The sequence below is a fragment of the Mauremys reevesii genome, linkage group 3 (genome assembly GCF_016161935.1).
Source record: "Mauremys reevesii isolate NIE-2019 linkage group 3, ASM1616193v1, whole genome shotgun sequence".
Classification (NCBI taxonomy): domain Eukaryota; kingdom Metazoa; phylum Chordata; order Testudines; family Geoemydidae; genus Mauremys; species Mauremys reevesii.
In genome coordinates this window covers 57,842,733-57,870,049 of record NC_052625.1, presented here as the reverse complement: position 1 = coordinate 57,870,049, position 27,317 = coordinate 57,842,733, and the positions used below count along the sequence as shown (strand labels likewise).

General features: G+C 43.8%; 1 protein-coding gene across 8 annotated transcripts in view; it reads right to left on the bottom strand.

The window, feature by feature from the left end:
- ALK (ALK receptor tyrosine kinase) overlaps positions 1–27,317 on the bottom strand; it is a 574,134-nt gene that overhangs the window by 69,676 nt on the left and 477,141 nt on the right. For all 8 annotated transcript variants that reach the window (XM_039530228.1, XM_039530218.1, XM_039530221.1 and 5 more), the window contains one exon: positions 9,038–9,200. In XM_039530228.1, the coding sequence (XP_039386162.1) occupies positions 9,038–9,200 (163 nt within the window). The remainder of the gene's footprint in view (positions 1–9,037; positions 9,201–27,317) is intronic.

The following is a 27,317-nucleotide window of genomic DNA, read 5'->3' as shown; positions in this document are numbered from 1 at the left end:
AGCTCCCATTGGTCGCAGTGCTTGGCTAATGGGAGCTGCAGAGCTGGCCTCAGAGCAGGGGCAACACGTGGAGCCTCCCTGGCTGCTCATGTGTCTAGAGGCTGCAGGGACCTGGCGGCCACTTCCAGGAGCCACACGGAGCTAGGGCAGGCACGAAGCCTGCTGTAGCTCCGGGCCTCCACTGCGCCGCTGACCAGACTTTTAATGGCCTGGTCAGCGATGCTGACTGGAGCTGCCAGGGTCCCTTTTCGACTGGGCGTTCTGGTAAAAAACTGGATGCCTGGCAACCCTAGGAAAGCTCTGTGGCCAGTCCATATTGGGTACTGAAGCCTGACCTGCTAGTAGCAGCCCTGCAACCTACCGTGTACAAGAAATATATGATGAGCAGCTTCTAAGAAGAATCACAGGAACTACAGATGGGACAGAATTGATCCTTTCCCCTGTCAGTAGCAGATTCTGTGATTACACTTGCAAAGAACATCAGCCAATTATTATTATTTAATTGTACTGCTGTAGCACTTAGGTGCCTCAATCAGGGAATCAGGGCTCCATTGTGGTAGGCACTATATGAACACATCATAAAAAGAAGGAGTCTGCTCCAAAGAGCTTACAGTCTAAGTAAATCAAGATCCAAAACCTCCTTGGAAAAGCAGGATTGTGTACTCTGAAGATTGATGTCCTCTGCTTATCCACAGAACAAGCACAGCCAGGGCAACAGCAGTGCAAGCGTCTCTCACTTCTACTCTAGAGTAAGAACAGTTGATGCCGAGCAAGGGCTTGTAAACACAACTTTGTTGTGTAGAGAGGTTCCTCTCCTCTGGACTGCATACTCCTTGCTGGCTTTAGAGTTGAACACAGGGAGAGAGAACATGATGAGGGTCAATAAATATGAGATTCAACAGGAGGAGACTCGAGGAAGCAGACAAGGAAACTGTTCCAGATGACAGGGGCTGCAGGGGAGAAGGCTCTCTCACACCAACAGTGGCAAGACTGTGTGAAGGGACTGAAGGAGCATAGAGCGAAACTCTGGCTGGAGCAAGTTCAAGTGTACTTTGACAAACAGGGCAGGCAAAGTCCTGACCTTTATATTTAGTGTGTAACACGCACCTTCTCAAGGTGGTGCTCTGTCCCACTCGAGTGGTGTCTGCTCCACATATAAAGGGTGATATTTTTGGCCATTCATTGAAAGTGAAGCTTTTCATGGGAAAGGATTGGTGTCAAAGAATTTCCTGTTTTGAAATGTTTTTCAAAAAAAGTTTCAAAATCATCAAGACATCCTGACTGGCATTTCCACAATGGAATGTTCCTTTTTTGACTGTAAGAAAAGGCTTTTCATTAAGAAATTAAAATTAGTTTATGTAAAAATATTTTTTTTAAACAAAAAAGGATCAAAACTGAAATGAAATGTTTCAAAATGATTAAAACAAAATGTTTTGATGGACTCAAACCAGGGTTTGGGATTTTTTTGGATGATCAGATGGCAATTTTTTTTTGAGATTTTGGCTTTTTGTCCCAATTCAAAATGGGAAAAATATTGAATTTTCCCATGAGAGGAAACCTATTTCCCACCCAGTCCTAGGGATGAGCCTCCTACAGCCTTCGGCTTTTAACTCAATCAGTAAAGCCTCACATTTTGAAAACCAGATGTTCCAGATAGAATCCCCACTGCAGACAACCCACCCAAAAATGTCATGTTACAATTATATCCCTCAAATCCTCCCTCTTTTATGCAAAATAATAAAAATAAATGTGCTCCTCTATAACCATTTATCCAAGGACCTCAAAGTACTTCAGAAACACTGAACTAAGCCAGGCAACTCCCACTGTGAGACAGGTATGAATTACAATCCTCATTTTAGCAGTGGGGAGATTGGGACACAGAGAACCAAATTTCAACCCAGTGTACGCAGGTGAGTCTCCACTGACTTCAGTGGCATTACAACCACTTACATCAGGGTGGAATTTGGCCCAGCGAGGGTAAGTCACTTGGTCCAGAGTGACGGATGATCCTCAAGCAGAGTCAGGAACGCAACCCAAGGAGCTCATTCCCTACTCTAACCACTAGCTGTATCTTCCGCTAATGAAACTAATCTAATTACTTTATTTAAGAAGGAGAACCGGCTTTCCTTTAATCCCCTTTCCTTCAATTTGGGCTCTGAACTTTGCCTGACATGGCACCACATGTAAATGGAGTACAAACAGCACCGTACATGGCACAGGACTGCTCTGCACAGCCCCGTCCCTACCAATTATGGTGCCCTACACAGCCTGAGCACCTGCTCTCCCCCTCCCCTGCCCTGCGGAGGGTCTGGGCTGTGCTCAAGGCCTGCGCAACTGCGGAGGCAGGAGTTGTGGGAGGCCGCTTTGGGGGCGGGGGAGGGGGAGTGCGCAGGCCCAGAATGGGCAGGGGGATTAGCAGGGGGCCTGGCACCGGCAGCAGAAAGCAGAACGACCCAGCCCCAGCTCGCTCCGCTCTCCCCGCCCCAGCTGTGTCGCTCGGGGAAGGGGGCTTGGGGAAAGGGGTCCCCCCTGTACTCACCGGTGGCGGGAAGCAAAGCGACACAGCAGGGAGCCAGTGGAATGGAGTGGCCTGGGTTGCTCTGGTTCCTGCCATTGCCAGTGAGTGCAAGGGTAAGCCTGACCCCTGCTGCCAGTGCAGGCCCCCCCCTCACCCTACTAATCCCCAGGGCTGTGTCCGTCGCTGGGGGAGGGGGCTTGGGAGAAGGGGCGGGAAGAAGCGGGTCGGGGAGGAGGGAGTGTTCCTGCCCCCCGCCCCCAGGAAAGCACAGGGGGGCCAGCTGGGGGATGGGCTGGCCACTGGCACTGCCGCATACAAAACATGCAGCTGCGTAGGGCACCATGAAATTTGAGGCAATTTGGTGCCCCAAATTTCATGGTGTCCTATGCAGCTGTGTATTCTGCCTATGCCTAAGGACGGCCCTGGCTCTGCACTAGGATGGTTTCCCCAAAGGACTTCAAGCAGCTCGTTCAGCCAAGCTTCACATGCTAGTTACTAGTGTGAAAAAATGAGGCTTTGAGATTCTGCTCCGAGGCAGCCAGCACGAAGCGAGCATGATGCTGAAGCAACTGTGGTGTGCCAAGTGCCTCAGAAAGCAGATGAGATCCTTGGAATGTGAAATAATTATGTTGGTGCCACGTTTTTAACCAAACCAATCATTCCTCAATAAGGCTGTACCCAAGCCAGGAGAGAAAGTGAGGGACACTGCCTAGGGTCCTCTGAACAGATGCTGCACAGACCAGGAGATTACTGAGCTGATTTGCAGCAGGACATTGTAATGGCTAATGAGGTGCACCATGAAGCAAGGCAGACTGGCAGGGCTAATCAGCTGCAATTAGGAGCCATATTTTTCTACATCTGAATAGATTTTGCATACAAGAAATAAAGTCAGGACGTGCGAGAGACCCCATTAGTGGCTCATTCAGAAGCTGCAGGCGAATGTGAGCAGCAGATGCATCACCACGGCTGCTCCCCATTCATCAAAGGAGCCAATTGCTATTTAAACAAACAGAATGTTTAGTCTTTATAGTATGAATCCCTGCACCAATACAGAGACTACTGGTGCACGAGGGGGTGGGTGTTGGCTTGCAGGTTTGAGGCCTAAAAGAGACAGACAGCAGCCCAGAAAATCCAGAGGAGGGAATAATTGGCATTTCCTTCCCGACTTCCTTCCTTTTGGCTTTTATTATATCATGACTTGTGCACATTGAGGAAGATGTGAGTCTTTAGGAGGATCTGCATGAAAGGAGAGGACAGTGGCTCAGCAAACTGGGGATGGAGATGCCATTCCACACACAAGCAGCAGCGTGGAGAAAGTAATGGAGATGATTTGGGGAGAGCGAAAATGATCAGGATGTCAAGGCTGGACCACTACATGATCAAGAATAGCCTCTCTCATAGGATTCCTGTCCCACATGGGACTTGGAAGTGCCAAGCGCCAGTTAAAATGACAGAGTGGAAAATACAGTGAACCTGACTGAAAGGATCTTTTAGGGTGTGGTTCTAAAAATGGGTGAACGTGCATGGCGGATGGGAGTGGGTCTTATTTTTTCCTCATCGACTTCATAGCCCCGGGTATGAAGGGATGGAAGATTTCATAGTAAGCTCCAGAATGAAATCTGACAATAAAATACCTAATGTCTTCTTTTGCTTGATGCTGCTGGTCTTTGCAGTGTAAAATCCAACTGGGGCCAAATCCAGCTCTCCTTGCTCACATGGACAGCCCATTAAAGCCCTGAATGAAATAGCCCAGGTCTGTTGACCTTCAGGGCAGGCTGCAAGGCTTAGCTGTCTATTCAGAACTTTGGTGAGGGTGGGCTTTGCTGGGGGCTGCTGTTCATGTCAGAGGGGAGTTTTGCTGGGGGCTGAACTATCCTTTTGCTACCGTTTTTATTCTGGTAAGTTGTGACCCTGGGAATGCCTCAGTGCCAAAGGGCCCACTATACTGTAACTCACATCAGGCCTGACACACTCACTACTCCCAACACACTTATCGTTATATGTATCCAAAAGATGTGTTGGAAGGTATCATATGTCAATTGGTGACACGCTGGGCCTTGAAAATCATTTAGTGATGTAAGTACAGGTTGTGTACAAAGAATTATATCTGTGCTGGAAATATGGTCTTAAAATGTGGTTTGGGAGGCAGTGCATACAGCCAACCTGCCCTTGCCAAAGGAATGTGGGTGTACTTATCTGGCCGGCTTGGTTACAGGCAGAGGACAACAAAAGTATGTTTACATATAAGGTAAACAAAGCTATCAAGCCAATGAGCGGGGAAGGAGACAACTTAGTAAGCACACCAGGGGATAGAGTCTGCTCCCCAGGATGCCTTCCTAGCTCTTGAGGCAGAGACAATGGACTTTGGGCAATATAAGGAGAGCAAAAGACATTCTAGTTATCTATCATTTAGGGAATTTAACGAACAGCACCCTCTGAGCCTGTGAAAGTTGGATCCCCTAGTCTGAGGGCTAAACATGCTGGGAATTTGATGTAAGTGAGAAAAGTGCTTAGGAAAAGATTGTAACTTGCTAAAATTAAGTTTGTTACTAGAAAGTGTGCTTTGTTTGTAAACTCTTTTTCTCTTGCTTAATATCACTTAAATCTCTGTTCTTTGTTAATAAACTTATTCTAGTTTTATTATTAAGTTATCTTAGTGTTGCTATAATGAACTGAGTTCGAGTTTTCAGCTAGCTTAGCAGACAGGTGTATACATTGTCTCTTTGTAGGCAGCAAACTTAATAATTTCTGTAAGCGTTCAGTGAGAGGGATTGGACACGGCAGGGAGACATCTGTGGGGAACACAGGAACTGGAGTTCAGTGACTGTTACCTACAAATCAAGGTTTAGACTGGCAGAGTATTGAGGAATTGACTGGTGAAGCAGACAGACTGATGTGGCAGGGAGCTGACTCCAGCAAAGTTCACTCTTGCTGGTGCTGAGAGGAAACACAGTGGTTTAGGTCTGGGTGTCTTGAGAACAGAATGTCACAAAAATATATTTTAACTTGTGTCCAAAGTGCCCAGCAGATTTTTAATATGTATTAGATAGATCAATATCAGGACTGAGGGCCTCCTCCTTGCTCCTGCTCCTTCACACTGGATGAAAGGGCTGGAGTGACAGAAAGTGGCTGTAAAAGCCCCATATCCAGCAGAGGGTCCTTTCTCCGTTGGTGCAGGCCATGTGCAGACAGCTGTAAGGCTGACTTCTACAGACCCTCCTTGAACAGCAGGTATGCTGGGGGTTAGGAGCGGGAGGGATATATCAGAGGCAGGGATGCGGCATGCAGTGCTATTCTGGGCAGCCCTGGGAAGCTGTTGTAACTTGACATGTCCCCAGGGCTGTCTAGGTTATGCTGGGGGCCTCTCCAGCTCCTGCAGAAGTCCAGGATCAGAAGGGCACAAAGATGGTTTGAACCCACCATAGCCTCCCCACACACACACACACACACACTCCAATTGGCTGCAAGTTCTGTTCTGCATCTTTAAGGGGTGCGGAACAGCACCTGACTCCAGTTGTAGATCGGGAACCAAGTTAGTTTGTTAGCCATTAATTACTTACACACACCCTGAAAGTGTGCTGGGTTTTTACAGACATGGAAGAAGCCAGGTACCTACCCTGAAGAGTTGTAATCTTACTGCTACTTGCAATCTGTATTATGCGGCAAAATCAGCCTGTAGTTGCTGCAGAATTTTGGATCTTCCCTGGGCTGTGTGGTATTAAAGAAATGTCGGTTTTATGTGTTTAATTTATTGCTTCACCTCTTTGGGGTTATATTTTATATGCATATTCACTGTATGCCAGCCTTGAAAAATTCTACTCACCCACACACCCCGGGCAAGTCATTTTTTTTTGATGGGTGAGTAAAACATCATTAGTTTTTTTTTTTTCATTATCATCAATCCTCATGGTAATAGGTGCGCAAGCAGATTTTGTGCCTGGCCTAGTCAATTTCACAAGGCTGCTGTCTGTTATTTTGTTGGTGTCCTGATATTGAGGATTGAGATGCATCCCCAATACCGTAAATCCTTTTAAATAAAAACAAAAAAGTTTAAAAATAATAAAAGATCATAGACTCATAGACTTTAAGGTCAGAAGGGACCATTATGATCATCTAGTCTGACTTCCTGCACAATGCAGGCCACAGAATTTCACCCACTCACTCCTGTAACAAACCCCTAACTATGCCTGAGTTACTGAAGTCCTCAAATTGTGGTTTGAAGACCTCAAGCTGCAGAGAATCCTCCAGCAAGTGACCCATGCCCCATGCTGCAGAGGAAGGCAAAAAACCTCCAGGGCCTCTGCCAATCTGCCCTGGAGGAAAATTCCTTCCCGACCCCAAATATGGCAATCAGTTAAACCCTGAGCATGTGGGCAAAACTCACCAGCCAGCACCCAGGAAAGAATTCTCTGTAGTAACTCAGATCCCATCCCATCTAACATCCCATCACAGACCACCGGGCATACTTACCTCCTGATAATCAAAGATCAATTGCCAAATAAATTGCCAAAATTAGGCTATCCCATCATACCATCCCCTCGATAAACTTATCAAGCTTAGCCTTAAAGCTAGATATGTCTTTTGCCCCCACTGCTCCCCTTGGAAGGCTGTTCCAGAACTTCACTCCTCTAATGGTTAGAAACCTTCGTCTAATTTCAAGTCTAAACTAACTAGTGTCCAGTTTACATCAGAATGTGTCAATGAGTGTTAAGCAGAACTCTACCATTGTCTTCAGAGGGGAGTTCTGCTTAACAATCCACTGCAGAATAATTGATTTGAATGAAGAGTTCTGCTTAAAAAAATAATTGATAGCACGATATGGCCCAATGTTATTGTTTAGTTATAGTAGGCTCAATTTTGACTGTGCTCTTTTATCAAGGAACAACAACTATTTTTTCCCAGTAGTAGCCTGATTAAATTATTTTGAACCATGTCTGACTATCTCTATTTGTTGACTAGAGTGTAGCCAATTAAACAGGCCTGTTAAATTTAAACTGCTAATTTTACCACTTCTGTAGCAGAATTGCCTGTTGCATAAGCCTGGAAAGGTCATGCTAACAAGCACAATTAGTTCAGGGTAGCAAATACTCACATCAATAAAAATTCACAGAAGAAAAAGAAAGGGACCCAGTTATTAAAAGTGTCTGGCAGTAAGTCATTTAAGTTTACATTTTTTTCATTATCTTATAAGCTTCAGCGTAGATTATTAAAATGAAAAAAAAATATTTCTGGCCCTACACTATGTATATGTTTATTTACCAGTTTGCACTTCTTTCAGCTCTCACAATGAAAGAAGGAAACTTAGGAAACAAGTTCTAATATTCTGATAACAGTCATTTGATGTGCTCAGGACATATTTGGAGATGGGGGAAAATTTCAATCTTGTCACTTTTGTTTCTACTCAATGCCACTTTTAGGTCTCACCCACTAGCACAAACCTGCCATTGCACACACTGCAGGGGAATTATTATTTGTTAAACAAGTGTGGAAACATTTCTTAAATTGTACATTTCATAAAATCTTGTTTCTAGCAATCAAACAATTCAGGGCCAAATTTGACCAGTTAGTGTATTGATGTACCTGTTGTGCTGCCATCATTCCACTGAAATTAGTGGGATGTGCATGTGCTTTGGGTTATTGAGCAGCAATTCGGGTTTGGTGGAGGGTAGTTATGGGCTGCTGATCTCTGCACACACATTACTGATCTCAAGTGGATGGGATGTCAGACCTAATCCAGGGTTTATAGGTCTGCTCGGCTCAATGAACTAATGGAGCAGTTCCGTTAATTCAGCAAGTGCTGCAGAAATCAGTGTGAAATTAATGTCATTTAGCTGGCAATGGCAGAGTTTGCCTATGTGGTTAGAGCACATGTATGTGCAACTGCTTGAGCTGTCAATCTTGCTCTCTCATTTTCTTTTTTATTATCATTGTTTTTACAGGGCTCAGAGGTGGATAGACACTTAGCAGATAAAAAAAAAATACATATGTTTCCTGCCCTGGAGAGTTTATTCAGTTTTGGTATGTGCACATCTCAATTATTCTTTTAAATTAGAGGTAGGACTGATAGTGATGCATATAGCTAAGGTTGCTCATCACTTCCCATATAAAGCCCCTGTTGTCAGTTGCTTATAACTTTGCCAGACTGTAATAATTTGTGCTGAAATTTCCCATGCTTGGTCTCTGCCTCAGGCTGTTTTTAAGTTTCAGAAAAACAGTTTAGCTATTCCTCACAACAAAGTAGGGAAAACAGACAATTTTGCCAATATTATTATTTTTTCTCCAACCACTTATTTGAGGCACTCTTGTGTCTCCATTCTTTGGATCACGAACTTGAAATTTGGCAGGGAAGTAGACTTTGGGTCAGAGATGTGCCTTTTGCTGTCCCCATGAAAATCCATCTACATTTGGCCAAGTTCTAATATTCTGAGAACAGTCATTTGATGTGCTCAGAACATATTTGGAGATGGGGGGAAATTTCAATCTTGTCAGTAACTTGTCAAGAAAATGACAGGGCCTCACCTGTAAGTATTGGTTGCTGGCACTCTCCAGATCTGCACACCTTGAAGAATTCCTTCAGCCCCCACTATAACACTGAGATTGGAGTTCCTATAGGCATCGTTGCACTGGGTCTGAGTGGGTCCCTGCGGTCCACTGGCACCACATGTGGTGAACAACCACTGATCTAGAATAAGGACACATGTAAAATACACTTTGAATATATGACAGTCTCACTGTTCTTTTCACTTGCTCCTCCTTGGACTGGGACCAAGAGGAGAATCTGCAGAATCTGTTTTTAAGGGAAAAAGGATAGTCATTCACAAGGCTCCTCATAATCTAGCACGTCATAACAATACTTAGCATTTATGCAGTGATTTTCTTCTGTAGTCCTCAGTCTCACAATGAGGAATATTACCTCTCTTTTACTGAGTCACAGGGAGGCAAAGTAATTTGTTCAAAGTCACACTGCAAGTAAATAGCAGAATGAGGAACAGAACCCAAGTTTAGTGCACTGTCCTCTGGACCATGAATAATGTGTGATCCATTAATAACTAGACCATTGCAATTTACCCCTCTGCTACTCTACTGTCATTTACTAAATAAGAATATACAGTACTCAGTTACTGGGGCCTGAGTGAGAATAATTCTGGATAACTGAGATTTTGGATAATTGAGGAATTTTCACTGTAATTAATACACAAGCAATCATGGCTCAGTTTCAGATAAGAGAGAGTTTGAGATAACTGAGATTGATATAACCAGGATTCAGCTGTATACATTATTCACCATACATTATCACCCTCAGGCATAAATCAGCATAGCTCCACAGTAATTATTTTCACCAGATGGGGATTTGGCCCTATGTGCACAGATTTGTACAGTAGAATCTTGCTAATCGTCACACTTCATAATTCGCACAGATGAAATTGCAATACCTCCCCATTTCTCTGCAGCTTCACCACCAGAGCCAGCACTGTTGTGAGGCCTCATATTATTAAGACCTCATTAGTTCTGCAAATTATATATGCAACATTTGCTAATGTACTCTAAAGCATTATATATAATCAAAACTAACTGGACAAACGCATTTGATGCACGTGTCCTTGGTTTCTCTATTGGTGGTCTTTACTTATATGCTAATTCACAAAATCCAGTAAATTCCATTAGTAAGATTCTACTGTCATTAAAAATGAAAGATTTAAAACATTTTTTTGAAATATCTGTAACCATGACTTTGGGCAAGCCAATTCACCCTTCTAGCTGCGTCTGCAGTGGCATTACTTTTCAACATTCCCATCAATTCATTACAACATATGCAGCTGCACTGGTGATAGCAACAGAGGAAGTGTTAGCTCAGACTGACCGCTAGCATTTTAACCACTCTGCCATGTAAGCCAGAGCTGGTCTAGACAGGATGGTCAAAACACCACTAGGTGGTTTATGCCAGCCATTCCACTCTTGCTATTACTGGTGGAGTTTCCTGGGGGTGAGGGGGGGAGGATAATACTACTACTGTGGTGAGGCTAAATTCATTAACATTTGTAAAGCTGTGAGATTCCCTCAGTGAAATAGAGCAACAATTATTTATTATCACAACAGCTGTTTGGGATTTGACATAGAAGGGATCAAGATATATAGTGCAGAAGAGCTATCTACAAATATGGCTTTTTTCAGGAGCACCTCACAATTAACAAAAATTATCCTCATACCACCCTTATGAGATAGGGAGGCATTATCCCCATTTTACAGATGGGGAACTGAGGCACAGGATAGATTAATTGACTTGCCCATGCTCACACAAGAAGTCTGTGACAAAATCTGGAAGTGAATCCAGGTCTCTTGAGCTCCAGTGCTCTATCCACCTGACTATTCTTTCTAGGCTTAAGGTCTGTTCCAAACCCATTGACGTCAATGGAAGTTTGGACCAGGGCCTTAAGAATAAAGTATCCAGTTTTCTTGATGACTTTCTTAATCCAGAGCCTGACCATCTTCAGGAAACATTACAAAGCCACCCTCTTTGAGAAAACCTTTCTACCATATGTGATGCTCACAATACAAACATCCCCTTCTATTCCCAACCTCCTCCCAATTTCCCCACCTCCCAAAAAATCCCTATCTCAAGCCGTTTCGACCCTGGAAAGGGAGAAGTGCCAGAGACACCACAAAGTCTGCCGGGGACTTTGCTATTGATTTTGCATGGAAGGTGCCCGGATACTACAGCTATGGGCAGGAGCATAGAACACTTTAGATAGATTAGCTAGATCAGAAGATTATATAGATAATGGGTGAAAAACAAAAAACAAAAATGGGGAAAGAGAACCTCAGAAAATATAATCTCAGAAACTAATGGTTTCTAAACAGAATGTTTATCAGAATTTTCACACAATGCTTCTGTGGATATGATCCTTCAAATACTGACAGTCTTACGCCGGAAAGTTGTTATGTTCATTTGCTTCATTGCCAGAAAGAAAGCTGAGGCCTCTCCTTCCAGCTATCATAGTGGCTTAACATTGTAATATTCCAGTGGGCTAAACCAGCTGCACTGAAGCATATGCTTAGTAAAATGGGTAGGTGAGTCTCTTAGTTTGGAATAATAAGAAACAGCTCTTATCTCTCAGGTGAAAATCCGTCTGCACATAGAATTATTTAGGAACAGAGTAGACAAGCCCTAAAGGTGATGTAATGCTATTGTGGGAGTGACTATGCTAATACCTGTGTTCAGTATGGACCTGAGGTTTCCAGAGCCCTCAGCAGACTCAGATGGAACTGAGTGCTTGTGCAGTTAACTAAAAATGTGTGCTTTCTCTCCCGTGAGCCTCCTATTATATTGATCTCCAAAAAGCTGGTGGACTGGGGAAAGCTAGATCACAAGAAGTTTATTATGAATTTTTAATAACCAGAGTCTCAAAAGTTTGGAATTCCGATAAGAAGCCAAAGGTCTGACGGCTTCTCTGAACTGAGTGGAAGTTCCTCTCCTCTCTTCCATAGTTTGAACGAGTGTGGATAAAGCTCAAGAAGATACAGTGGAGGCACCAATCCTGCACTGGCCCCTGAGGGTAGGCTGCTTGGGACATTATAGGTCTTTTTGCATCTCTAATTTTTAAGAAACTTTTCTCTTCGTGAAGAAACCTACACATATGAAGATGAGTTGCATATAAAACATAATGGGTGATATCCTGGCTCCCTTGAAGTCAATGAGGGGTTTGCCATTAACTTCAAAGGGGCCAGGATTTCTCCTAATATCCACCGCCAGGTGTTCTCAGTCTTCCCTCTGTGATGTTATTGATATAAATTGGGACCATATAGAACATGGGTTGCAACCAAGGTCCTGTAGTGGCACCAAATCTTAGGTAAAGGGGGTCATATAAGTTGTCTAAGACCAGGTTATGGGTTGCTGGTTATGATTATGCTGTCTGTGTGCATGTATCATTTTTAGTTGAAGTTATGTATATTGGCTCTATACTGTCTGTATTTCAAGTTGGTGATGTGCTTCTGGGTGATATCCCAGACAAGTTGGTGTTAGCTCTGCTTAGCCTGCTTGATGGCCCATTAAGGACCATCAGCTACACAATTGACCCAGGGAGAGAAGGCAGGCACGCCTTATGACTCAGCGAAGTATGCAGGGACTGGCCCATGTGACTCCAGATTCCATTTTGCTGTAATTTTCCACAGTAGGGACAAAGAGGTTCTTACACCTGGAAAAGCCTATATAAGGCTGATGCATCATCTCCATCTTGTCTTCAACCCTGCTTCTTACCTCTGGAGGGACTTTGCTACAAGCTGAAGCTCTGCACAAAGGACTGAGGACCCATCCCAGCGGGGGATGTACTCCAGAGACTTGATTTGAACCTGCAGTTCACTCCATCACTGCTGCAAGCCTGAACTAAGAACTTTGCCATTACGGTATGTAATTGATTCCATTTAACCAATTCTACCTCTCATTTCTACCTTTTTCCCTTTGTAAATAAACCTTTAGATTTTAGATTCTAAAGGATTGGCAACAGCGTGATTTGTGGGTAAGATCTGATGTGTATATTGACTTGGGTCTGGGGCTTGGTCCTTTGGGATCAAGAGAACCTTTTTCTTTTATTGGGGTGTTGGTTTTCATAACCATTTATCCCCAGGACGAGTGCACTGGTGGTGATACTGGGAAACTGGAGTGTCTAAGGAAATTGCTTGTGTGACTTGTGGTTAGCCAGTGGGGTGAGACCAAAGTCCTTTTTGTCTGGCTGGTTTGGTTTGCCTTAGAGGTGGAAAAACCCCAGCCTAGGGCTGTGACTGCCCTGTTTGAGCAATTGGTCCTGATTTGGCACTCTCAGTTGGGTCCCGCCAGAACCGCATCGTCACACCCTCTTAATCACTACTCTAGTGACTTATGGACCACATTCTTTCTCCTAGTTCAGAATCTCCTTCTTGTTTGATACTGCAAGGCAGTCCAACTTTACTGCTGGATCAAGCAGGAACAGAATGTAGCCTGGGGGGAAGTCGATCCTGGTTTTAAAAAAAATTAGGACGACGGGTTTCAAAAAGTTTGGATCTGGACTAAACTCAGACTTTTTCCCCACGAAACCCACACTGATCTAAAAAATGTATTAAATACAGCACTTGCTTGAAGTCTTAAATAACAAAACAAGCATCCAAGGTTCTCTTAATGTCTATACAACCTCAGAAGTGGCCTTTTTCCAGTAAAAGTGGCTATTTCCTCCCTGTGTATTATTGATTTCCCCCAGTACCAGAAACAACTGCAACATACTACACGAGCCATTAAAAATTCTCAGAAACCTGCTTCCACAGGTTGCTGCATGTCATGGCAGTTTAGAGTAATTCAATTTTGAACACAACTTTGATCTCCACAGATGAAACAGCAACACTGAAACACAACCCTTTAAGCAACTGGGATAGCAGCATAGCATTTTCCACTTGCACGCAACTGTGATGCGGTCATGTAACATACAGTACAACTCTCCTTTGTTCAGCAATGCGTGATGGGGTAGAACCTTCAGCACACCATAATTATCCAGTCCGTGGCTGCCAAAAAGTAATATGTTCTGGTCTAAATTTTCCAAAGTGACTAAGGATTTTGGGTCCCACTTTGGATACTTTAAAGAGGCCTGATGTCCAAAAAGTGCTGAGCACCAGTATGTTGAAAGTCAGGACACCCAACAACAGAGGCATGCAAAATCACTAGTCACTTTGGAAGATTTAGGCCTATATTTTTCTACCCTCTGGACCTGATTCAGACATCTTGGATCAGACCACTAATTGGGTTAATAAACCGAAGCTTTCAATTTAAGGAAAAAATGAAATAAAAAACTGCACTGAGAATCAGAGCCAAGCTAATAAATTATAATGAATAATTTATACAATCATTAATCTCTTTTTCCTGTCTGTGACTGGAGTGTCATTTCTCAGACTTATTTATTGTTCAAAATTATTTGCCAAGTAGTTTCTGGGAATAATTCTTGGCCTGTAGCTTGTCTGCTAGCATTAAAATGAATGTTTTGATTGCATGCAAAGGCCATGTGGTATGTTTACACTTGCTCTTTGATTGGATGAGCATTAACTCTTTCAATGGGGTTTCCATTATAATTAATCATGATTACAAATTAAAAATTCTTTTTCTGTGAAAACTCTACAATATTTTATTAAAATTGTCTGTTTTGGCCAATACTCACCTTTGACCCATCAAATATTCAGAGAAAACAAACACCAAAGTAGTGAAAGTGCAACTAAAACAAATGCAATTAAAAAGTCAAATGAACATTTGCCAGGAAGATTGTGTAGCGTTTGTCCGACTATGTGGACAATATACAGAGGGTGGAATTCACTCTGGTGCAGACAGCCAGCAAATCTAGCCATCACTTAATTCTCACTAGGCCCTATTCTGAAGTCTTAAAGTGGGATTTAAGTGGCGCTTAACCCTTGTGTTGACCATCACCATGAAGAATCACTGAGAGCAACTAACACTTTCAACTTCACCAGCCACCCTGCCTCCAACATATGTGTCTGAACTCTGAGCCAGAAGGAGCTGGGGTGAGACTATAGCTCAGATTCCATGTCTCTTGCAGTGCTTAGCCTTATCCTAAGAATGCCAATAAAGATACCAGTTAGTGACCTGACAAACATACGCTGAAGAAAATATCAAAACCTTAGCCTCTTATCCCATTCATTAGTGTCAACTATCTCTACTAGTGGTTCCCAAACTGTGGATCATGACCACAAATGGGGTCCTGCCCTCAGCAGATGGGGTCATGGCAATTCCTAGTGGGTGGAGGACACCATTTTGCTCTGCACAGCATGACCTCGCATGGATGGTGTGTGTGAAGTCATGATGCACGGAGGACACAATTTTGCTCTACAAAATGGCATCCTCCATGCTCTCTGGACTCCCGGGAGGGAATTTTATTAAAAAGGGGTTGTGCCGGCAAAAACTTTAGGGATCCCTGATCTAAACAGTTATGGCTGGGGGCAGAAGCTAAAAAGATTCTGGACCTGATTTTACAGTAGGGTCTTAGCCTCTCACCAGCTTGGTGTGCAAAGCCTGCATACACAGTTGAACTATTCTAATCCTAGCATATGCAGGCAATAGAAATTTCACAGGCCAATATCCATTTATCCAAATGGGCCTTGGGTCTGAAGCTTCTGTCACCTGCAAATGGAGGGATTACAGTCTATGACTTGCATATACCAGGGCTAGTGCTCCCAAGTAGATGGACATGTGTGTGCAGGGCTGTCCCTAGGTAATATATATAAAAAAAAAGGTAATAATTGGAGATATACCAATCTCCTAGAAATGGAAGGGACCTTGAAGGGTCCTTGAGTCCAGCCCCCTGCCTTCACTAGCAGGACCAATTTTTGCCCCAGATCCCTAAGTGGCCCCCTCAAGGATTGAACTCACAACCCTGGGTTTAGCAGGCCAATGCTCAAACCACTGAGCTATCCCTCCCCCCTCTACAAAAATATTGTAGAGTTTTCACAGAAAAAGACTAAATGGCATGCCAGGCGAGGAGTGTATTCCACCACCCCATTTGTTAAACCTTTGAATACCTTCTTTTTATTGCATTTGTAGCCTATTTCATGACTTTGATGTCTGATTTGCATACATGATTTATCCCTGTCATATAAGACAATACATTTGCAAGCTAGGATCTGTAAATCTGTATTTATTGATGCCATATATAAGCAAATAAAAAAATTAATTTCCTAAGCTGATAGAAAGTTTTTAAATTTTAAGAATAACTGAAATGTACTAACATCAAGAAATTGAACTGTGCACCAACATTGGGTGGACCAGTATTAAATAGTGAGTGTTATGGTAGGTGACAGCCTTAGAATGTTAAACCTAGTCCTTTGGTTCAAAAGGTCGATCTTCCTGCCTTTGGCCTTGCAAATTGAAGTTAATGATCTGGTTTGTCAGGCTTTGCACTCATATCAGATTCCAGTCTCAGCTTATTCGATTGCTTCAGTTCCATCAGGGCATCGTAAACCTCAGTCACTTGGTATCTCACTGGCCTTATGCTGTCAATGCAGCTCTGCCAGCGAGTGTCACTTAGTGGCTTCACAGTCAGATTTGTAACATTGTCCATGAGGATCTTCTAACTGATAGCTGATGCTGAAAACAGGATGTATATCCTTTGCAGTACTCCAAAGAGAGGTACTGAATCTAAAGATGATGATGCGGCATCTGATATAATCAGGTTGAGGGAATGGCAGCCACATGGCATAAAGAAAGCTCTTGGATTCAGGACCAGAATCTTTGCCTGGATGCCACTGTTTCTTCCTTTCATGTTCGCATCATTGTTGTAGCCTTGGCTGCGGCCATCCTCAAGCTTTATTTTACTCTCATTCAAAACATTCATAAACAGTTCTGTTAGGCATTTTCCAGTAGAGTTGTCCACAGACCGGAAACAGATAAAGTGTCCCTGTACTTGGATATAACCAATCTCATCGTCAATAAATCTTATTGTAAATGACATCTTTTCACTGTGATTAATGTCAGGATTGCAGTCCATTATTACAGCATAGTACTTTGCTTTGCCAAGCCATATCAATATGTTATCAAGTACTTTCCTTGCCATAAGGTCAATCAATTTGTTTTGAATTGTTTGGCTCCAGTAATGGTCCATAGCTTCTTTATGAACTGCTTGACATAGGTGCTCATGTGTGACGTCATCATGTCTCCCAAGAAGCTCTACAAAAAACGAGGAAATTACCATTATGTTCAATGAACTTATCCAATGAGCCCGGAAAGCCAAATTATTCTTTGCGAGAAAGAGGAAAATTGAGATCAGACGCTCAAGCATGCTCCTCCAATGCTGGGTTTCTACATTAACAATGTTCTGCGTCTATGTATTTATTCAGCTTGAGCCTGGACTCGACCTCCATCCATTTGGAGTAGGCCATAAAATGGCCAGGTGACTTTTCATGTTGCTTCAGAACATCACCTAAGTTATGCCAGTAATTGTACCCAGAAAGTGCAAACAACGATTTGGCATTCTTGTCAAATATTTTGCAACAAAAACAGAACACTTTGTCAGTTGATTTTGAGTAAACTAGCCAATGCTGATTCAGTTTCTCACCATTTTTGAGCATTCTTTTGCAGTGTGACTTTGAGAAGTGACACTTCTGCTCATTTACTGGAAACATCAGATCCTCAGTTTTGCCTGGCCTGTTCAAAATTGTACAATCAATATTGGCAGAGTTTAGGATTGCTGGCCATAAAGCAGGCTCTGATGTCTCGATCTGCGGTGTGCACTTTTTCTCATTGCTGTTTTTGTCATCATGCAAGGCGCATTCTTCTTTATTGTTTCTCTCCTTTTCATGTAAACCAGGTTTTTCTTTGTCATTACTCTCCTTTTCCTGTGAGCCACATTCTTCTTTATCATCACTCTCCTCTATGCTGCCAGAACTGGATGATTTTTTATCACTTTCCTCACATGCCCATTCCTTATTGTCCGGTAAATCTTCTAATTCCTTAGTAATAGGACTTCAAACATTTACGCTTCACTCCTCAATTTCTTCTGCACTGGGATAATCGCTACTGCCTAAAGCCCGGTGTATGTTGTTCCGTTTCAGATATTTTCCCATCAATATTGCCCCTTGCTGCAAACTAGATTACAATTGAGATTTTTACTTCCTATACTGAGCTCCTGAAGGCTTCTTCAGGGGCATCTTTTATTTTCTCTGGGAGAAACAGACAGTATTAGGGAGAGCAAAAGTCTATGTTCTGCAGTATTAGAAAGTCATCAAACATTACGTGTTAAGCATGGTAAGAAAAGTAACAGTATTTTTTTTTTATATTGTTGTGTTTGATAGATGTCTCTGGCATTTCATTAAATATGTCCTTTATTAGTCGCTACTTACACTCTTCAAGTCTTAAATCACAAGTACACTTTCACAATTACCCAATAAAACAAGGTTCACAATATTCAGCTGAACTCTCACTTTGTTTTTATGTCTCATTGACTGACTGGGGACGTCCTGCCCCTTACATAACTGCATGGGCATGGCTAACAACATTCTAAGAGATTCAAGGAAAATGTAGTTCTCAGGAAATCTGGAAGGTTCCACAAGATTCTACAAAGGTCCAGAACATTTTAGGAAGTTAGTGAAAAATGAATCCACATACAGAATACCTGAAATATGTTACTTCAAATGTTCTATTTTCCCTTTTGCCACGAACAACAAAAACCGGTTACCTGGGTCGCCTGCCCCTAAATTCGGCCCTGTATAAGCATGTGTGCATGCATGTGCAGAAAGTACGCTCACAAGGTGAGGAGAATATTTCAACATCTGCCCATAGATATATTTGTTTCAATATTTTTAATTTTACTTGGCAACAAATATAGCATTTATAATCCCATTTTCTGCCTCTAACAATTCCCAAATGCCCACTTATGTTTCCATTGGTGTTTGAGTCAGCAGCATCCCTAACAATAATGATATATTCCATGTTCTAGTGAGGCGGTGGGATACCCCACAGCCCCGCTGAGGGATGAACCTCCCCTGACACCAACGTGGGCGGAGCCACTGGGTCCTGCGCCCACCCCTCAGAGGTCACGGCGCAGACCCGGAAGTATAAAAGCTCACCTGCATAGCTCAGTTGAGACGCAGCCGCAGCAGAGACCAGACGTCTGCGGCCGAGCTCCCTCGGGGGAGACAGCAGAAGGCCGCGGCCGGCCTGAGGTCGCACCGGGCCGGTCGAGCCTACCCTTCGCTCGTTACCCAGAGGAGGCCTGGCCGAGCCTACCCCGCTCCAGCTACCCCGAGGACTGGCCGAGCCTGCTGCTTGCCAGCTACCCTGAGAAGGAGCCGAGCCTGCCTCTTGCCAGCTACCCCGAGGAGCAGCTGAGCCTACCATCCAGTACTTATCCAGAGGAACCGATGGTCGTTGAGACCGCCAGCGACGCTACAACGACTCAGGTACCCTACGAGGGGGAGTGTAGCCCAGGGGCAGCCGACCCCAGTCTGGCTGCAGCACTGCCTGAGCCTATGTCAGTGTGTTGCGGCCAGGATCCCCACTGATAGCAGCGAGCCTTTGCCGCTGCTAGGGCCCCGGGCTGGGACACAGTGGAGTGGGAGGGCCTGCGTCCCCCCTGCCACTCACTCCTTGGGTGGCAGACTCCCCCTTCTCCCTGGCTTGGAGAGGCTAGGACCTTCTGTTATGTAACTACTGACTTGGCCCCTGCTTAAAGGCCTGAACCTCTGACTGCTTGTTTGCTGCCCCGCCCTGACCCAGGGCCTGGGCTGCTATTAACTACTGACTCAGCTCCTGCTGAAAGGCCTGAGTCCCTGACCATTTGCTTGCTGCCCCGCCCTGACCCTAGGGCCGGGACTGCTTTGAACTACTGACTCAGCCCCTGCCTAAAGGCCTGGGTCTCTGACTGTTTCTTCGCTGCCCCGCCCTGATCTAGGGGCTGGGCGGCTATCGGAACTATTGGCTCAGCCCCCTGCTTAAAGGTCTGAGCCCCTGACCATGTGCTGGCCGTCCCACACTGCCGCAGAGCCCGGACTGCCAGCAGACTAGAGTGAGGCGGTGGGATACCCCACAGCCCCGCTGAGGGACACACTGCGGCCAAGCCACACCACACAGGTCTATAGTGTTTTTCATCCACAAGGATCCCCAAATATTGTACCAATTATTATATGTTATATGCACAGAAATCAAACATGCACCAATGAAATGCAACCATTCCAGAAATGAAACACAGCAGCTGGTTAAAGGCTCACAGCAAATCCACGCAATTGTTTAGTACAAGAAGTGAAGAAGAATATTGTAAATCAATTGAAACTGCACAGGGAATGTCTAGGTACTAGCAGGGGCGGCTCTAGAAATTGCGCCGCCCCAAGCAGGGCGGCACGCCGCGGGGGGCGCTCTGGCGGTCGCCGGTCCCGCGGCTCTGGTGGACCTCCTGCAGACATGCCTGCGGAGGGTCCGCTGGTCCCGTGGCTCCGGTGGACCTCCCGCAGGCATGCCAGCGGATGCTCCACCGAAGCCGCGGGACCAGCGGACCCTCCACAGGCACGCCTGCGGGAGGTCCACCGGAGCTGCCTGCCGCCCTCCCGCGGCATGCCGCCCCAAGCACACTCTTGGTGCGCTGGGGTCTGGAGCCGGCCCTGGGTACTAGAGCTGGTAGAAAATTTTCCAATTGAACAGGTTTTGGACAGAAAATGCTGGTTTGACAGAATCCCCATATTCTGTAGGACTTGAAACTTGCAATGGAAACCTGGCAGGCCTTGCCTAATTTCCTGCCAGCTCCCCCACCTCCGCAGGAACCTGCCTGATGGGGTACTGTGGACCTCGGTTCCCTGGGTTTCCAGGCTTCTCAGGAGCCCACTTGGTGAGCTGCTGGGGAGCCAGGACCGGAAAGTTTTGAAAGATTCCTGTTTGGTTCTTTGGAAATGGAATTTTTTTTTAAATGTCCTTCCCATGGAAAATGTGACATATCCGATTTGTTCAAATTTGAAGCTTTTTGGGGGGAGCGAGTAGAGGAAAGCAAAATTTTCTGCAGGAGGGAAATTCTGGTTCCCACACAGCTCTAATAGGTAATGTACTGTGATTAACCAAACTGGAATTCAGCCAGGCTGGAGAGGGTAGCACCCCTGACACTGGCAAAAAATGCCCTGGGATTTTCAATGTTCACCATTTGTTTGTGGGTCGGGCACAAACACAGCTCAAGGTGGCACAAACGCAGGCATTCTAAAGAGTAACTTTATCAAAGAATGGGACTCAGAGGAAGAAAGAATGAGACATATTTGCTCTGCTGGAGTGGAAAGCAATTTCACTGCTCACAAATATGCCAAACAAGTGTAACAAAAATGGCAATAAGCATCTCAGCCATTCCTCAAAGGCATAAATACATTAACTGGCATCTGTTGGCTCAAACCAGCTTAAGTTAAGGGTAAATCGATTTATTCAGCCTTGAGATGATCACAAATTCACTGTTCCCACATGCTCCATATCCTTATCTGTATTAGGTAATGCAGGTGTAATGCATTACTGAAAGATTTCAATACTTTTCAAACAGTGCATAAGCAGTCCATGCAACTCACTGTTACAATATATCAAGGCCAAGAGACCATCCACACTTAATGTTAGATAGAATAATACATATATACATATAGAATATACATATAAGGAGTACAAGCTCTCATGCTTCAGGGCAAAGGTTAATCACTAAGGGGTACGTCTACACTGCAATGAGACATTTGCGGCTGGCCAGTGCCAGCTGACTGGGGCTTGCGCGGCTCCACGGTTGTTTAATTGCAGTATAGACACTTAGATCCTCCCACCTCACAGGGTGTTTGAGCCCAGGCTCCAGCACCAGCCTGAACGTCTACACTGCAATTAAACAGTCCCTTAGCCTGAGTCAGCTGGGGTGGGCCAGCTGTGGGTTTTTAATTGCAGTGTAGATATACCCTAACTGAGAAGGGCTAGAAAAGAATTTCACCAGTGGGCAGGTAATTTTGTAATTGTCTTTCAGGGATCTTCTTGCACCTTCCTCTGAAGCAGCCGTTGCTCAACAAATAATATGATGCCACAAACCACAGAACAACTAATATGCTCCAAGTATTTGTGAAAACATTCACAAATCCCCTGTGATATTTCACCAAGCAACTGAAGCAGGAACTTACAGCAGAGCCGGATTCCCTATCTCAATTTTAACTAACATTTTGCAGACAGTGACACATCATAAAACATGGAGCGATACATCCTCACCTCAATGCATGAGAGATTTTTGCTACTCACTCCCATTAATTCCAGTAGTCATTCTGCGCTGAAAGCATCCAGACAAAATATACTGCATCAATTCATAAGAAATATATTTAATACTGTGAAAAGAGGAAGCTTTTCAATTTTGCTTTACATTCAGTGACTTGGTGACTGGTAATGTGAGACCCGCAGCCATTACCTTTTCCAGCATTAAAAGTGACATGGGTTAACGCCGAGGGCAAGATGTGAAAAAACGGTATTAAAGAGCAGCGTTGGCTTTGCTCACATTTGTAGGCCTCTGTATCATTAAGTACGGCTGTCTACTAGCACGTTTGTTGGTAAAATTTTTGTTGATCAGGGTGTGAAAAACACACCCCTCTGACCAAAATAAGTTTCACTGATGAAAGTGCTGGTACGGACAGTGCTATGTCAGCAGGAGACACTCTCCCGCCGACAGAGCTACCACGGCTCATTGGGGATGGTTTAATTATGCTGGCAGGAGAGCTCTCTCCCTTTAGCATACAGCAGCTACATGGGAGACCTTAGAGCAGCGGTACAGGTGTGGCACTGCAAGTTCTGTAGTGCAGACATAGCCTAAGTAGTGATATATTATTGGGACATAAAAAGACAAGCGAATACTGTGTTTTGCATTATGTGGAAGTAAGCAAATCTTGCTAGTGATGTTGGTATCATTACAGGAAAGTCTAGCTAGCCCTCTTCTTAGCCTATCTCTCAACTATTTATATAGTCCCAATCTCCATCCATCCATCCACCCACCCTCACCAACCACTCCTCTTCAATCTATCAGTCCACTGAGGAAGACCTGAAAATACTTCTCAAATCCACAGACAGCGCCTCAGTAGCGATGATGGGAGAACTTCAAATGGTTGAAAGGTCTGCTTCACAGAAGTATTCAGACACTCAGATTCTTCTTTCAACCTTTTCTGAACTGTTGTCATTGGCAAAGCTGGCCTGGAAATCTCCTGCATGAGTGGCTGAGCTAGAACTACCATAAGAACAATTTGTCTCGTGCTATTTTCTGGAATCAAAAAATTAATCAATCAAAAATTAACCAATTAATTAACAAAAATTAAAAAATTCAACACACCTGAAAATAAAAACAAACAAACAACAAACTTTAAAAAAAAGAGATGGAGTTTGGAGTGAAGATTTTGGATGAAGGATGTTTCTTATTTTATTGGAATTAGCTTATCCATATCTAATAAGAAGCCACAAAGGATAACAGAAAAGAACAGAGGGTAAATCAGGGACCAAGTCAGCATGGCATGGCTATTCGAAAACCTCCCCTGATAGTCAAACCAATTTCTACAGAATTTAAGCTGTTTATGAAAGAGTGGACAGCGTTAAGTCATAGGTCTAAAAAGTGTGAACTGCCCGATTCATCTCAACTGGATGGGTAACTCTGGAGAGTAGTAATTCCAATATAACTGCACAGCGATATGTTTTGATCATTTCAGCAGGGGCATGCTGCTGAATTTGCATTGTGGATGTAGTCTGAGTACAGTGCCACCACTATTCCTCCTCAGTTTAACCCCTGGGGGAAAGCAAATGTGAAGGACTAGATAGTGTAAAAGATTTGTGTCTACAGAGGGTCAGACCACCATCCCCACTACTACTGTACTCTCAACACACTTTCCATCACTACTTTGCATACTACTTTTGAGGGGGGAGCTGCTTGCTCACTGAGTTTACTGCTGCTTAATATGGAAATGCAATTCAGCAGACATCTTTATTGCATTATGCCAATGGTTCAGTTGGTATAATTGCATGTGAAGAGCCAACAAATGCAATTTTCTTCTGCTTAATACTTGCTCTGTTGCTCCTTTCAGCTCCTTCATCTGATTAACTAATATGACTCAGAGTTCTTCCGAGAAACACCAGCGCAGTATCCTACACAGAACTTTCTCTGATGCAAACTGCAAAATCCCTGTAAATATCAGCTGTCCTGGGAAAGACTGAAGCTGAAGGAAAAATACAATCCAGCCCAAATCACAAAACAACCCATTGACATTAGCCAGGTGAGAAAATTGGATCATGCAGCAACTGATGGACACAAGTAGTGTTACTTGAAAAAAAAAAATCACTTTTTTGTTGTTCAGTGATCTGTCATTTGTGTCTGGGTGTTGTGGCACTTCTGAACTGTGATTGGGACTGAAAGAGAGCCTGAAATATTAGAAGAGAGGCTATTTGTATGGTATTTGCAGCCTGTCCAGGAGCATCAGAAATCTTATGATTAAAACCTAATCACTGCCAGTCCTGCCGTCAAGCCCTTTTCCTTCTGTGTCTTTTTGCCTACCCAGAAACCCATCTCTGTTTCTTCCGGTTTCCGGGCTAGTCATTTGTTTACTGTGTTAATAATTCATCACTGACCTTTTGCAACCTTCTGCCACTTTCAACTTTGCATCTCCTCCTATGCCTGAAATTCCCACAATCTGGCTTTGTCTACACAATAAAGTTGCATTGGTTTAATTTAAATTGGCTTTTAGCTGGACACCGATTACAGTTTAAGAGTGACGTGTTTCAATTTTGCTTAAACTGATACCGAACTGATTTAAAAACAATCCAGAATAAATCTGTTTTCAACAAAAATACGTGTCCACACTGACACAGGTTGAATGAAATTTGTTTAAAATGACACCTTTAGTTAAATCAGTGAAAAATTCTCACGCAGACAAGCTTGCTCTTGGCACCACCCTTTCCTCTTGAGAATTCCTTGTCAAAAAAGCTTCTTCCACAAAGCCTTTCAACAAGATTCTGCCACACAAAGAGCGGCCATTTTTAAATTAAAAATAAAGGGATCTACACTGCTGTGTGATCAACCAACCTTATCTGGTGCTTTGTGTCTGGACTGGACGGTTTGCCTGTTTAGACTATGTGCTCTTAGTGGTAGGGATGCTGTCATGATATAAGAGGGAAGATCCTTTCATGGATTGAGAACTGGTTAAAAGACAGGGAACAAAGGGTAGGAAACAACTGGTAAATATTCAGAATGGAGAGGGGTAAATAGTGGTGTTCCCCAAGGGTCAGTCCTAGGACCAATCCTATTCAACTTATTCATAAATGATCTGGAGAAAGGGGTAAACAGTGAGGTGGCAAAACTTGTAGAGGATACTAAACTGCTCAAGATAGCTAAGACCAAAGCAGACTGTGAAGAACTTAAAAAAGATCTCACAAAACTAAGTGATTTGGCAACAAAATGGCAAATTAAATTTAATGTGGATAAATGTAAAGTAATGCACATTGGGAAAAATAACCCCAACTATACATACAATATGATGGGGGCTAATTTAGCTACAACTAATCAGGAAAAAGATCTTGGAGTCATTGTGGATAGTTCTCTGAAGATGTCAATGCAGTGTGCAGCGGCAGTGAAAAAAGCAAACAGGATGTTAGGAATTATTAAAAAAGGGATAGAGAAGAAGACGGAGAATATCTTATTGCCCTCATATAAATCCATAGTACGCCCACATCTTGAATACTGCGTACAGATGTGGTCTCCTCATCTCAAAAAAGATATACTGGCACTAGAAAAGGTTCAGAGAAAGACAACTAAAATGATTAGGGGTTTGGAACGGGTCCCATATGAGGAAAAATTAAAGAGGCTAGGACTTTTCAGCTTGGAAAAGAGGAGACTGAGGGGGGATATGATAGAGGTATATAAAATCATGAGTGGTATGGAGAAAGTGAATAAGGAAAAGTTATTTACTTGTTCCCATAATATAAGAACAATGGGCCACCAAATGAAATTAATGGGCAGCAGGTTTAAAACAAATAAAAGGAAGTTCTTCTTCACACAGTGCACAGTCAACTTGTGGAACTCCTTGCCTGAGGAAGTTGTGAAGGCTAGGACTATAATAGGGTTTAAAAGAGAATGGGATAAATTCATGGAGGTTAAATCCATTAATGGCTATTAGCCAGGATAGGTAAGGAATGGTGTCCCTAGCCTCTGTCTGTCAGAGGGTGGTGATGGATGGCAGGAGAGAGATCATTTGATCATTATCTGTTAGGTTCACTGCCTCTGGGGCACCTGGCATTGGCCACTGTCAGTTGACAGGGTACTGGACTGGATGGACCTTTGGTCTGACCCAATACGGTCATTCTTATGTTCTTAGGGATCAAGTCTCCATGGTACAGAGCTCTGAGCACACAATCAGCATTCATCTAATAATCATCCCAGAAGTACCTGAGGGAGATGAAGCAATGACTCTGACACGTTCTTTATGAACTTCATGTCAAAAACCTGCCTTCCCCAGGATCAACAGCCACCACAGAACCCTGGGACTTTCAGCACCAAATCACTGCCCATCTACACTTGAGGAAGTGCACTAGCTGGTAGTAGTATTGGGTTCTCATCATCTATGTGGACCAGATGCTAGAGTAGGATGCCACGCACTTAGTGTGTTCACATGCTGTTGGTGTCACAGACTAGCTCTGGGTGCTTCAATATCATTTATAGTAATTCTGTGCTACCACCATCACACCCTTGCCAACCCACAGGGCATGGAGAGGTTCCAGCCATGATGAGCAGGAGCAGGGTTGAGAAAGTCTTTTGCTGTGTACTGGTCTGAGAATGGATAGGGATGGTTGGTTGTGATGAACATTCACTACTTCTGCTGGAACAGGTTTTCCTGAACAAGAACAGAATCAACAAAGACTGTGGGCTAGAGGCCGCTCTGAGTTACCCAGGTGTAATCCAGAATCGCATCAGTGAAGTCAATGGAGTTACTCTGGAGTTATACTCATGCAACTGAGTAACAACACCTCTTAAACTGAGCTTCCTGCTGTGTGAGCGGGGTCAGTTCAGGGAGTTGAAGCTGAAGTTTTATTGTCTCTCTAGCTACAGAAACATAGTTCTTTGTTTTAATCTGATTGGTTAAGAAGGAAATATTACAGTCTGTGATCCATCACACAAGCCAAAGATCACATTAGCTGTAATTACTTTTGGCTGGGCTCATATTGATCAATGCACTCTTAGGGACGTCAGGGTGGTGCTGATGCTGCGGGTTCACTTGCACAACTGTAAACATGCAGTCATCAAACTAATGGCCCTGACAGGCTCAACCTGAG